A 14346-nucleotide genomic window follows, 5' to 3' on the forward strand; every position below is an offset into this window, starting at 1 on the left:
CAGGGGTGATTGGGGCCCTGGATGTGAGATAGTAAAATAGTAGCTTCACCTCCCCACAATAGTCATTTCTGCTTTTATATAGTGTGTCAGACAAATGGCTAAGCATATGATTTATGCTTTTTTAATAGTCAATCTGTCTGATGTTCTCCAAGGTACCATTTCAAAGAGCTCTCAAAAATGGTTATGTTTTTTTTCTCTGTCTGGATTGATATTTTGACCCTGAAATCAAATGTGACAACAACTTCCTTCCAAACAAAGCCTTGCCATTTGTTGATGACGAATGCTCTCAAACCATGATTGCTTATTTTCAAATAGAGGTGGAGTCGCCAGGTCATTGTAAGATCAATTCAAGATACCCTATTTTGTAGGTGGTAGGAAATGGCCTATTTCTTAGGCAGTAAATTCTATTTCATGAAATATTAGTTCCAGTACACCATAAAGTAATCAGCAAGGAAGTAATTATGCTTATGTGCAATGATTATGTTTTCATCTAGTAATATAAAATATCCCTTTATGAATTATACCTGTACCCACTGGTTTTATGTGATTTTTTTTTCCATGAGACCATGTTCCTTACTTTTTAATTATATTAGCTTATAAAACTAATAGTGCTAATCTTTATAAATATATGCAACTACTTAACCATCCCTGAAGTCTGCGGAGTTTAGTGTGTGTTACAGTAAAGTCTTGATGTATGAGTAACAAATTATGGTGTTACATCAGGCTGTTATTTTGAGAATATAAAAATGGTCATACTCAGACACAGAGGACAGGCTTGTGAACACGAGGAAAGAGAAGGCGTGACGAATGGAGAGAGTAGCATTGGAACATACATGTTACCATATGTACAATTAGATGGCCAGTGGAGATTTGCTGTATGACACAGGGGGCTCAAATCCAGGGCTCTGTGACAACCTGGAAGGGTGGGATGGGGTTGGGTGGGGAGGGAGGTTCAAGAGGGAGAGGACATATGTATACCTATGGCTGACTCACGTTAGTATATGTCAGAAACCAACACAATATGATAAAGCAATTGTCCTCCAGGTAAAAAATACATGCATTTAAATTTAAGAATTGTCATAATTGTATACTTGGTCTGATATGATTTATAAATGTTTATTATATGTAGAGACATATACCTGCTTGAATATTTTAGTAAAATAGCTTTACAGGCAGCATTAGTTTATAAATAAGCTTAGAGTTTCAGTTAGGAATTGGGTTAAGACTCAACATTAGTGTCAAATGAAACTGTTTTAATGAGTTTGAACTGTTTTCCCCTAGTACATCCCTCTGGTATTATGGCTATAAATAAACATTGTGTAGTGATAAATCTTTTAAGTATCCAAAATAGAGAAATTAATAAATGGAAAATTTTAAGTTTTTTTTTTTTCTTTTTAAAGATTTGGCTCTATACAACAAAGAGTTCAAAAACAACAACAACAAAAATTAGACCTATATTTTTTCACCAGGTACTTGGGCTCAAACATGTTTCTAATGTACGTATTATTTTTCTGTTGTTGTTAAATGAGATGATGCTTAGCACTGTTCCACAATTGGCTGTTATCCCATTAGCCTAAAACATCCTGTTGCTCATTATTATTACTCCAGGTGTTGGAGCTCACATCACTATTGATATAATCTGCTGAGTTTTTGAAACTTTTAAGACCTCTGAAGTTGTTGGCCCTTATATAGGCAAGTGTAGTAAGATGCCTCCATCACAAAACCGCGCACTTATCTCGTTATCACTCTCCAGTTGTTTTCTACGATGCTTCATTTCAGTGGCGGTGCATTTCCCCTAAAACACAAGCAACAAATAAATCAACAAAAATTACATATCTGCAAACATTTCAACTTGAAATTGTCACAACAGAGAAATAACTAAATATTACTCTTTTCCAGTGTCTCTTCTATTATGCAGATTATTAAAACTTATTTGCAATTTTACTTTTTTACCAATAGATGGCATTGACAATTTTAGCTTTAAAAATGTATTTCAGAGTATAGTCTAACTGGAGAGGAATGGTGTATTTAGTCTGAGAAAGCTGTCATATATGTGTCTACTTCCATCAGCTATAAATTAAATCATATTTCATGGTTGGCTGAAAAAAGTCATGTGACTCATTATCTTTATTTCACTGAATAAGCTAAAAGGGGATTTCTAACCACTCATATTTCACAAAAACTGGAATGCAGTATCTCTTAACTTTTGTTGTTCAGTCGCTCAGCTGTGTCCACCTGTTAGTGACCCCGTGGACTGCAGCCCGCCAGGCTTCCCTGTCCTTTATCATCTCTTGGAGTTTCCATAGACTCATATGCATTGAGTCGGTGATGCCATAACTTTAAAAAAAAATTTTTAATTCGTACCATAATTCCCTCAGAAAAAGAGCCTTGGTGTCTAGAAGCCTGCTGCTGCTGCTGCTGCTAAGTCGCTTCAGTCGTGTCTGACTCTGTGTGACCCCATAGACGGCAGCCCAGCAGTCTCCCCCGTCCATGGGATTCTCCAGGCAAGAGTACTGGAGTGGGGTCTAACCCGTGCCAAACTTAATTTACTCTTTAGAGTGACAGTGTAAGAAACAGCAACCAAAACAAAGTTTCAATTATTTAAAAAGGGAGACGTTGCCATAGCTCAGCGACTTTCCTTTATCGTAGAAGATGCACGTTTTACACATCCGGAATTTGTCAGAAGAGCCACATGTTTCTGGGTATCTCTGATCATAACTGTCCCTTTAACAAGATACATTTTCTATTTTGATAAGCATCCTGGCTAATTTCTTATGTTCATTATTGTTCTCATTTGGTATTTTCTTACTGCCTTTTCATGGTAGCATCTCCGCTAATGCTGAAGAGCATTAATATTTGTGCTGTGGACTGCAAATTAGGATTTTTAGTTTCTTGGCTTGGATTTATGATATCCGTCCAAAATGATATCTAATATATTGATTTTTCTTTATTTTTAAATTTTTGGCAGGTTGAGTGAGTATATTTTGCTTTTATGTTATGGCCTAATTTTAACATGAAAGTGAAAGTGAAAGTCACTCAGTCGTGTCCTACTCTTTGTGACCCTATGGACTATACAGTCCATGGAATTCTCCAGGCCCGAATATTGGAGTGGGTAGCCATTCCCTTCTCCAGGGCATCTTCCCAGCCCAGGGATTGAACCCAGGTCTCCTGTATTGCAGGCAGATTCTTTATCAGCTGAGCCATGAGGGAAGCCCAATTTTAGCATGAAAATGTATTTAATAGGATTGTGTTGATTTTTACTATGCTCAAATGTGGACTAGTTTAACCATGCTTGTTTTAGAAAAACATATCCCTATCCATGTAAAACAAATTATGCTGTCTTCATTTTTAATGCAGGAAAGCCACACTTTGAACTTAATGTCTACTTGTGGTTTCCTGTATTTATTAAGATTCAGGATATATTTATATTTTCACTTAGGGAATATTATGTGGATAACTGGCTCAGGGCATGGTGTCATTTTACTCTCCATATCCTCATGTGTAAAAGAAGTGGTTCTGACCAGATGACCTCTAAAATTTCTTCTAGTTCTCACATTTTATCATTCTATGAAGGACCTATTAAGTAATTCTGTATCTGAGTATGATTCGTGTCTGCATTCAAAAATCGAATATGTTTTCACATTGCTTAGTTTGCCCACATAGTCTTTGCTAAGTGCCTCTGCACATATGGATTATGTTCTTAATGTTTTCGGGTGATTCAGCCTTCTTTATATTTGTAGGGTTGCATGGCACACGTCAAGAAGAAATGATTGATCACAGACTAACAGACAGAGAATGGGCAGAGGAATGGAAACATCTTGACCATGTAAGACGTCCGTAATCATTTAGGTTAAAAAATGTTTTGAAAACAACTGGAATGAAGTGACATGATAAAATAAAAGCATGGGGGTTCCTGAAGGTGTTTTCCGCCATCCTTGAAAAATAATACGTGAGAATGTTTAAGGATTTGATTTCTAAATCATGTCAATGTATGGCAAAACCACTACAATATTGTAAAGTAATTAGCCTCCAATTAAAATGAATAAATTTATTAAAAAAATCAGTATCAAAACCACTTATATGAGAGAAATGTTTAGATCATTGAAAGGAATTCCTAGAGCCTTATCGAAGAATGAGCTACTGTTTTACTTGGGGAGAGTCATTTGGTTTATCCAGTAATGGGAGCAGTATTTGGAAGTATGGGTTAATTTCAGCTAAAATCTCCCTGTCATGCCTCCCACATTTTATTCTCATTACTGTTGAACCTACTCATCTACTGGGTCTCTGTTTCCAGTCTAACCTTTGAAAATATTAGAGGCCTTCAGAATAAAGTCGCATTCTTCATTGTCCTGAAGTAGTTTGTTTGACTACCCACCAAAGTCTTTGAGTTGCGGTGATTGATCCGTATTTCCTTTCTCTCCCTGCCCGTCTCTCCGCCAGCTGTTAAACTGTATAATGGACATGGTAGAAAAAACGCGACGATCTCTCACAGTACTGAGGCGATGTCAGGAAGCAGACCGAGAGGAGCTGAATTACTGGATCCGGCGGTACAGCGACGCTGAGGACTTAAAAAAGGGCGGCAGCAGTAGCAGCAGCCACTCCAGGCAGCAGAGTCCTGTCAATCCAGACCCAGTGGCGTTAGGTATCTTTTCTTCAGATGGACATACTGAACAGATATATCTTATGCTATTAATACTGCCTTTATTTTTAATTTGTCTCGGCAAAAATAAAGGCGCTACAGAGAATTGTAGAACAATAAATACTTTATATCCTCAAATACGTCTTGTCTGTTAGGCAGATTGGTATAGAAAGGGTCAGTCACAAAAATTAAACTTCTTTTGTAGGTTAATGTGTTGGACTGAAGAGCAGACTTCCAAGCCGGACCAAAATTTCATGTACATCACTAAAGTGTGTGCTCCTTCCTAATACAGCTCTTTGGACCCTGTCTCCAACCTACAAAAACAAAATCTCTGGGAGTGGGCTTGGAGTCTCTAGCACTCTCTCTCTAGGGATTTGTGCTGTACCTCAATGTTTGAGAGCACTTTATCTCAAAACCAACCCAGGAAGAGACCTAAGGGCTTTGTCAGTTGCCTACAGACACTTGAAAATTAGTGATAAAGATATGGCTCTTCCATTATCTTAATGATTGCTTAATCATGATTTTATTAATTCTAGTAACGTACAGAACTATTAATATAGCCATGCTTTAGAAGGTTAATGCTAACATGTAGCTATAGTTAGTACTGATATTTGAGAATTGTTGAGGTTATAAATAGAATGTAATTCTAAGTATTTGGAAAGAAACTATGAAGCTAAAATAATTTTTGAGTGACCTGTGGACTTTTTCCTAATTTAATAATAAGCTACTGTCATTCACATTGCTGGCCATTACTTGTATATACAGTCTGAGTCAACGTAATTAAGGTGGATTTGTGTTGATCCTTATTTTCTCATCTCATTTTCTTAAGTGTTAGTCCCACACCTGTTACCTAGCTTAGGTTAAGGTACAGTCTGCTGTAAAAACAAAACTAATTACATATGTCGCAGATTAAGCTCGTGACTTTGGCCTCATTATCAACCGTGGCTGATTATCAAAAATTTAAAACTTGAAGTATATTATCTGACTGTTGATCACATTATCTTTTTTTTTATTAAAGTGATTCTTAGTCAATAAAATTTCCTTTGCATTTAGGTTTGTGGATTCTTGCTAATCCCTGAACGATGAATGTCTATTGCCATAAGTATTAAATACGGGAGGATTCCAAGTCATTTAATTAACCTAACAAACATTCTGCAGTATATTTTAAAAATAAAAGTGTTATTTGTTAGGTTATTTTAAGGCAAGCAATGAAAATAGGTTTAAGTTTAATCTGAATCAACATTGGTCCAAATAAATTAGAATAAGCATCTTATTTTTTACTTCTGTATTGTGAACCAAAATTAGTAATATAAAGAGGATGTTTGTAATCATTCAATCTAGGCAAAAATTGAGAGCCTTAAACAAAACTTTGACGTATCCATTTTACCTGGCTCTGTTGCAGAAATTCATCAAGTCAGTGCTTATTTTTTGTGCCTGGCTTACTGTGTACCAGGCATCATGCTAGGTACTGCAATAAAGGAAAAAGTTTCTTAATTGCTTCCTTTGAGGAATTTTTGAGCTAGTGGAAGAGATAGGCAAGGAGACAGCTAGTGGTCGCACCAGCAGGCCACTCAATTCAGTCCCCTGCAGTGACAGGATTAATATTATCTGCCGTCCATTGTAAAGAAAAATTTCGGAAATGGAAAGTATTTCAGACCTATGTGAGTTATGTATTCAGCACACTGCACATAGGACCATTACCATATAGTCACATACAGTCAAGCATTCTAGTGATGTGGGTGTACATCATTCTCTGAGAAGGCTGGTATATATAATCAAAAGAATAAACTTGGTTTAAAAAATTTCTTCTTAAGCATACACAAATCACATTACTTTTAATGATGCTTAATGAATTCATATTTTTGGTAAAAGAGATTGCTTTGGTTTTAAGCTTTTATAGGTTGTATTTTTCAAAAATTACAAGTAGTTCATTTCTTTGTGGAGACTGTTAAAACAGTCCTGTTCTTTAGGGACACTGAACCCTAGATTGCCTTTCAAAGAAACCTATCACAGCGTCATACAACATGCAAGTTTTAGCATCCAGCAGTTATTTCACTGGTGTCTTTTGCTAATAGATTCCTGAAGTCTTTAAGTTCCATCTGTCTTGTGCGCTGGGCTGTGGCTATAAATAAGGCAGGTAGTTTGTAATCGTGGGACACGATCCTTTACATTAAGTGCTTTCTGAGGTTTTCTCTTAGGCTTTGGAGTCAAATGTATTAGTGTGTGTAATTAAAGGACTGGAGATATTGGCTGATAAATTTATTTCCTGCCTCTGAAAAGTGCATGGCAGGGTGTGTGTGTGTGTGAGTACAAATAGAGATACAAATGTGCTTGTATCTTTATGTACATGAAGAGCTCCATATCCTGTGTTAATTTTGTATGTGTTTCTTTTAGCCTGATTCTCTCAGTTCTTAAGTTTCTGTCTGATTTCAAATGAGACCTTCAGAATAATGTTATAGACGATACCTTTAGTTCAAAATATTGCCATAGTCATATCCCTGTCTTCATTCATTTGTAGCATTTTAATTGTATTTGGTGATTGTACAAAGAAGACTGTAACTTCTATGACTTGTGTTTGTTAAATTCATTCTGATTCTCACTTTTGAAATATATCTATAGTATTAAGTCAGTGTGAGAGATTAGTAAGATAATATAATTAATCTATTATTAATTGAATTTGGGGAGTTTCCCCCAGATACTAAGTAAAGACTATTTTAAATGAGTAGCCTCTTGAACAGTTTTATAACAAAACACACTAAGTCCACGATATTATCTCTACTCTTTAAAGAAAAAAACAGGTAATTACCCTGTAGAACTTTTGAAATAATGTACTTCGCCTTGAAATAATATACTTTTTCTTGAAATAATGGATTTTGATTATTTACATTATTATTATAACTCACTTGATTTCCAGGGAGAATTCCAAATATCCAAGTCTTAAGAAAATTAGAAAACTATTTTTTAAGCAGTTGTCTCTATTTTCAAAGTATGATTTGTTTTGCATACATTTTTCACCAAAGAGCAAGTTAATGCAATCAGAATGGATGATTTCATCACTGAAGTAGAACTGCTTTTCTAAGTAGAGATGGGTGGGTAGCTGCTTCGTGGTGATTCCCATGCTCTCCAAGTTCTTATCAAGGCTGCTGTGGTTCTCCTCTTCTTTGCCCTCATTCCCTTTTTCTTGCAGTATGCTGTTCCCTCCTGACATTTGACTTCCTTTAAACTGCTTTCTTTTTACTGCCTTTGGACTATTCTAGAATCTCTCCACAGCTTATCCTTTATCTGTCTGCCCTCTATCTGTGATTCTCAAGTCTTCTGTATCATTAGAGAAAGTTAAAAGAATTATCCAATGATGGATTTAAGACCAGTATTGGAGACTGAAGCTTAAAACTCTGAAGTATGAATGCATTTTCCTGTGTTTTTTTGAATGTTTGAATATTGTGAAGAGAGGATATGAAGTTGAGAAAACACCATCATGTACATTTTATTAAAGGTTTATCTCTAGCCATGAAGATAAGTGCCAGAAAGATTTTTGTTTTAAAGGAAACCATTAATCAACTTGATTGTTCACAGAAAGTTTAGAAATTCTGAAGTTTGTTGAATTAATACTACCTCCTGCCTAAAGCAGATTGGAAGAGAAGTTAATATTTTAAAATTTCTTTGGCTGACAAGTTTTATCACTGTCATATGATTGAATTGTAGAGTTTCTCATTGCTGTCTAAAGGCTCGCGACTCTCGCTTGAAAGTTAAAGGCACAGGGTCTGAGCAGATGTCTGGATCTGAATCCCTGGTTCTTCTCACTAGTTTTGTTGACCTCTGGCAAGTAATTGTGTGCCTCAATTTCTTCATCTGATAGAGATGGTAACAATACATATTTCATAGGTGTTTCTGTATTAAAGGAGTTAACAGTCATAAAACATGGGATAGTGCCTGACATATAGTAGATGTGACCTAAATAATTTCTAACATTTAGAGAGTAGCGAGTAGCAGATAAATTTAGTGTTTTTGCTTGGCATCCAAGTTTATGAAGTTGTAGTAGATTCTTAGGTATTTTTTCATTTTGAAAGTATTTCCAAGCAGTAATTCTACCTTAAATATAGTAAATCTATTGTACCTTTAGGACCCTAATTCATAACCATGGAAAAATAGCTTACTCACATCCAAAGATATATATTTTTCAACTTGTGAACTGTCAGATTACAAAAGTCACAGGTTATTCACCGTATACACATATAAAAGTTTAGATTTTATGTGCTTGTATTGATTCCTTTTAAATTACATCATGAAATTCATTTCCAAACAGTGCATCTGCGTTCCTAATGTGAAGTGCCTACTAAATTTTAAAAAGTCTGCTGTATTTAGTATATTGGGTTAAAAAATATGTGACTACAAGTTAAATACATCCATCTTTGGGGGAAAAAAAGAGATGATTGCCTCCTATGGCATTACATATTTTTATTGTTAAAGATGAAGATCATAATGTAGTTCTTGGCTTCTAGGTTGGGTTGGGGTTTTGAACATAACACTGAGATTTCTGAATTTATTATCCTTTAAAACAAAAAATAAGTAGCATTTCTAAAGATGAACTCATTTAAACCTTCCTTTCTTTTGATGGTTTTTGTAATAGATATTTTCATGATCACTGCTTCATTCTGCCCACCACAGGATGATGGCCATAACATGGGTGCTGCCAAGCTTTGAGCATTGCTGTCCTAGGTCATAGGAGGTCACACTGATTCTCCAAAGGCTATCAGCTCATCCCTTCATGTATATTGATGGCGGCCCTCGCTTTATCTAGTATCCATCTGTCGTAAGTGTAGTGCATCTTCCATCTCTTGCCTACATCCTAGATTGCTTTTTCTGTCTTTTCACCTTCCCTCCACTCCAAGTTCGTTTCCTCATTTCATAGATGTATCTTCCGGAGGCTCCCCTCTTCCTCTTCTTGCATCCCCAAGCAATTTGCATCCCAAAGCCAGCCAAACTTAATTTAGAAGGACTTTTCTATGATTTTTCCGTCTTTCAGCAGTTACATGTATACATTTCACATTTTAAACCATCCTGTACAGACTCTTCTGTTTTCACTGCTATATTTTAGAACAACTATCCGTTTTATAGCAACTGATGTTTTATAGGTGGTCAATATTTGGTGGTTAAAAATTAGCTTCTTTAGAGTCTGAACCTTAGAGTGTCTTGTACAAGTTTGTCTAGATTCACCAAAAATCTAAAATAAGAAAGTCTTGGGAGAGAAGTTGTCTCCTGTAATCCTGATCAACATCAGGATTTGTTTTGTTTTTTCAAATTTAACTTTGCATATGTGTTCTCTTCTTGCTGCTGCTTAATCAGAAGAGAAAATACTAAATTCATTAGTCATTTGGTTTCTGTAGCTACTACAGTAGTATTTATCAGTATATTAAGAGATTCTGAGGAATACCTCTACTGACATCATTTCATTCTTCCTGTCAGTACACCTGGTGCTTAGCTTGGACACAGCAACTTAGAATCGGAGGGGACATTGTAAAATATGTATATATATGTAAACAGTTGTGTATTATATAAATTACTTGCCTTTATGTTCTGCAGCTATTTTGAAAAAAAAAACTTTCTTTTAGAAAATAGGATAGGATTAAGAAAACTTCTGCTTGATTGGAGTTGATATTTCTATCAGGATTCTAGGTCAGGAGGAGTTTGACTCCATGTGGATATGACATGTGTCATTGAGAATTATAGGGAGATGAAGCCAAGAAGGTGAAATACAGCACAAATTTCTGATGTGGTAAATGGATCCTCACGATCTATACCAGCTGTTTAGCACACAGAAAGGTGGGTACACAGTTGACTCCAGTACAGTAATTATCTTTGAGCAAATTTGGGGGCTATTTGTGAGGTTTAAATAAAATTTATAAAAGAATCATCTAAAGTTTGAAGACTTCCCATCAGGGTTCAGACAGTAAATTGCTAGCAACAGAAATAACTTCTGTCCCTAGGTGACGTGTAGTGAGGGAGTGAAAATTTACTGGTGCGCATCACTTAATCCAAGCCTCTTCAGTGGTTCTGTTTTGTCTAAAGTTTGTGTCCTTTTGTTTAAGTGCTTGGAGGAAAACAACAACAACAACAATAAACTTTAAGGTGCTCTTTTCACCTTAATTTTTTTTATAAGCAAATAAGTATACAGTCAGCCCTCCATATACACAGGTTCCATACCCATGGATTCAGCCAACCACACATCAAAAATTTTTAGGGGAAAAAAAAATCCCAGAAAGTTCCAAAAGGCAAAACTTGAATTTGCCATGTGCTGGCAACTTTTAACAAAATGTTTACATTGTATTGCATTATGAATTATAAGTAATCTAGAAATGATTTAAAGTATAGAAAAGGATGTGTGTAGGTTATATGCAAATACCATTTTTTATCTAATATAGTTGATTTACAAGTTGTATTAATTTCTGCAGTACGTCAGTGATGCACACACATTCTTTTTAAAATCCTCTCGCTTATGGTTTAGCACAGATTACTGAATGCAGTTCCCTGTGCTGTAAGTAAGACCTTATGGTTTATCCATTCTGTTAGCCTCTGCTAACCCCAAGCTCCCAGTCCACCCCTCCTCCACCAGCCCTCCCCCTTGGCACCCTCGAGTCTGTTGTCTGTGCCTGTGAGTCTGTTTCAGTCTTGGGCATATATCCAGATAAAACTGCAATTCAAAAAGACATATGCACCTCTGTGTTCATAGCAACACTATTCACCATACCATTTAATATAAGGGACTTGAACATCCTCAGCTTTCGGTCCCGCTTCGGATACCAAAGGATGACTGTATATCCATTCTTACTGGGCATCCTGCTAAATAATGAGAATGAAGAGAGTCCCAACTAACATCTAATCAGAGTTTAGGATGTGCCATGCCAAACCCGCAATAGGAAGTACCTCCTTGAGTCCTCACAGCGGCAGTCTCAAATGTGGTGGTATCATTGGCACTTACAGCTGTGGTGACTGAGCCATGGAGAAACTACCCTGCCCAGTGTCACAGTGTCATAGGGCAAAGCTGAGCCCCCTCATCTCTGGCCTTTAGACCTGGCTCTTCTCCTGTGCTGCATAGTGCTGGTAATTAGTATTTGGATCACTTAGCATCATCCTGTTGCCTATAATAAAAACTGGCCATTTAGAAAAATAATTTTTATAAAGTTATTACTCTTTCCTTAACCCCAATAATGAAAAAATACACCCCCCCATTTTTTTGCTACTGTGGAAAAGGCATTTTTTCCCCTCTGTTTGTCTTCAGACTTTACAAATCTATTCGTATCCAATAAATTATTCTTAAGCCAAGGTTTTTTTCTCCTAAAACTAAATGTCTAAGTAAATCTCTGTTTCACTGCTTCACGTGACTAAGTGTGAACTTGACTTCACTTTCTTTAAAATAGTGTGGAAGATAATCTTGATAAATCTAATTACCCATGTCTTGTTTCTTTGGAGTTGTATATGCGTCAGACAGATTTACCAAGGTCTTTAACAAATGAAAATTACTTAAATAAAAACATTTGGGTTTTCGTCATTTTCTGTATAGAAATGAATGTGCACATGAGAATGTGTGGGTATTTCCAGTCCATTCAATTATCAAGTAGTCATGAAATTATAATGTAAATTTTCAAAAATTGTTTATATTTGGAATAATTTTAGATTTATGAGAGTACTGAAAAGGTAGTACATGGAGTTTCCATATGTCCTTCAGTAAGCTATAAGATTTTGATAATTCAGAATAGTTCTGGAAATTTTATGTTCTGGGCAACTGATAATCTATGTACCCTCAAGTGATTCAAAATATGCAAATGTGTCTAAGGCATTCAAATATAAAATGATATATACTTAGCTAATTTGATTGTGTTTTCTCATTCTGTAGCTCCATAAAATATAGAAGAGTGGGCTGAATTTCTTTTGACCATCAACATACATTAGATAAAGTATTCTTTAAAAAGTCTGCTACTTAACATTTCTTATACATGTAGAGAAAACTTCAGTTATTTGAAATTTATCATGAGTTGAAAGATTGTTGAATTTATAAAAGTTAAAATGATATTTTTCTTCCTCCAAACTTCTAAATACATAGAATTTTGCTTGAAAAATCCAGAATGGAAGAAGTTTAGAGCATATTTTAGCTATGGAAGACTGTATACACTTTATTTTTAAGCATGTATAAAAACATGAAAATAGGTTTCATGTCATTTTCATGAACTTGTTATTTGGAGGTTAGCATTCCTATATCAACTTTATTATGACCTGTTTTCTCAAACTTTTAAAATCTGTGCAGCATAAAAGCACAACATTTCACTTAAAGTGGAATTTCATCTCCACCCCCTCAGCCCCACCCTGGAAGCGTGTCCTGTACTAGTTATATTTGGTCAACTGGCTCTCTGTGAATCCATTCTAATAATTCTTTCTTGCTCCCATCCATGTCAAATCCATATAATCCAATTTTTGTGAGAATTTTTAATGCTCAGCAAGATTTTTTAAAGTAATTAAGTGTGAGAACTGGTTAGCCATGGAGTCAGGCTATGTATTGAAAAGTGGTAGAAATTATGTTACTCCACTATAATTTGACTTTCTACTCTTCAATTTGACTTTAAAAAAAGAGAAAATTGCCAAATACAATTTGCTTTCTTTCATAAAATATGTTCATAGAAATCCGCATACTTAGGGAGTGCTGGAAACAGTGTTGTAAAACATATTGTATAGTGAAAAATTCGGGCTTCCCTGGGGGCTCAGATGGTAAAGAATCTGCCTGCACTGCAGAAGACCTGGGTTCGATCCCTGGGTCAGGAAGATTCCCTGGAGAAGGGAATGGCCACCCTGGAATAGCGTTTCCAGTATTCTTGCAGAGGAGCCTAGCGGGCTAGAGTCCATGGGGTCGCAAAGAGTCTGGGCAACTAACACACAGGATGGAATGTTTAGAGTTGTTTTGGTTTTGAGCATATAAGCATTTACACCAGTGATGTATTTTCCTTGAGCTCTGATGGCCGGTTTTCCTATTTTTATTTTTTGGAGTTGAAGTGTTTAAAAAACTGTGTTTCTGTAGAGAAGCCAAGGTAGTGGGCGTTGCTTGCTCTCCCTGTGTGATGACGTAACGGTGCTTACGGTGCTTTCCTCCCCTCTCCACCGGTTTTTATCCTTCTCATAGATGCACATCGGGAGTTCCTTCACAGGCCTGCTTCTGGATATGTGCCAGAGGAGATCTGGAAGAAAGCTGGTAAGAATTGTTTAAAAACATGAGTTTAGTGTTCTGGCAGCTGTGTGCAGTTGTTAATGCAGTGATGTGAAGAATGACAAGAAAGGACTTTACCGCTAACAACAACAGCAACAACAGAATAAACCCCCACACACGCAAAATTAAAAATCCTGATGAATATTCTTAAACCAGGCCTGATTAGAGCACAGAATAATTTTTATTTTATAGCATCTGCTAGTGCTACTGTAATGAGGGTCTGGTGATACTTCTGTTATAAGTCTCATTTTTCAGGGGCTGTAATGATTTTAGGCTGGAAGGCTGAGGTTTCAGCTTGCATGCACTTTTTCCTTCCTGAAAATAAAGTCTGGTATTTTACTTTAGCTTTATCTTCTAATTTTTTTTTTAATTGAGCTAGCTATAATTGACATCTACCTTTTGAATTCTTTTAAAATATATCACAGCAACAAGTTCACTGGTTGAGGCACTCAGAAAT

At 36.0% G+C, this 14346-nt stretch overlaps 1 protein-coding gene across 8 annotated transcripts in view; it reads left to right on the forward strand.

Moving 5' to 3' along the window:
* RUNX1T1 (runt-related transcription factor 1; translocated to, 1 (cyclin D-related)) overlaps nt 1–14346 on the forward strand; it is a 156099-nt gene that overhangs the window by 118853 nt on the left and 22900 nt on the right. For all 8 annotated transcript variants that reach the window (XM_010861944.1, XM_010861961.1, XM_010861967.1 and 5 more), the window contains 3 exons: nt 3741–3826; nt 4441–4642; nt 13806–13874. In XM_010861944.1, coding sequence (XP_010860246.1) covers nt 3741–3826; nt 4441–4642; nt 13806–13874 — 357 coding nt within the window. The remainder of the gene's footprint in view (nt 1–3740; nt 3827–4440; nt 4643–13805; nt 13875–14346) is intronic.

This window comes from Bison bison, unplaced genomic scaffold (genome assembly GCF_000754665.1).
Source record: "Bison bison bison isolate TAMUID 2011002044 unplaced genomic scaffold, Bison_UMD1.0 scf7180017858048, whole genome shotgun sequence".
Taxonomy (NCBI): Eukaryota; Metazoa; Chordata; class Mammalia; order Artiodactyla; family Bovidae; genus Bison; species Bison bison.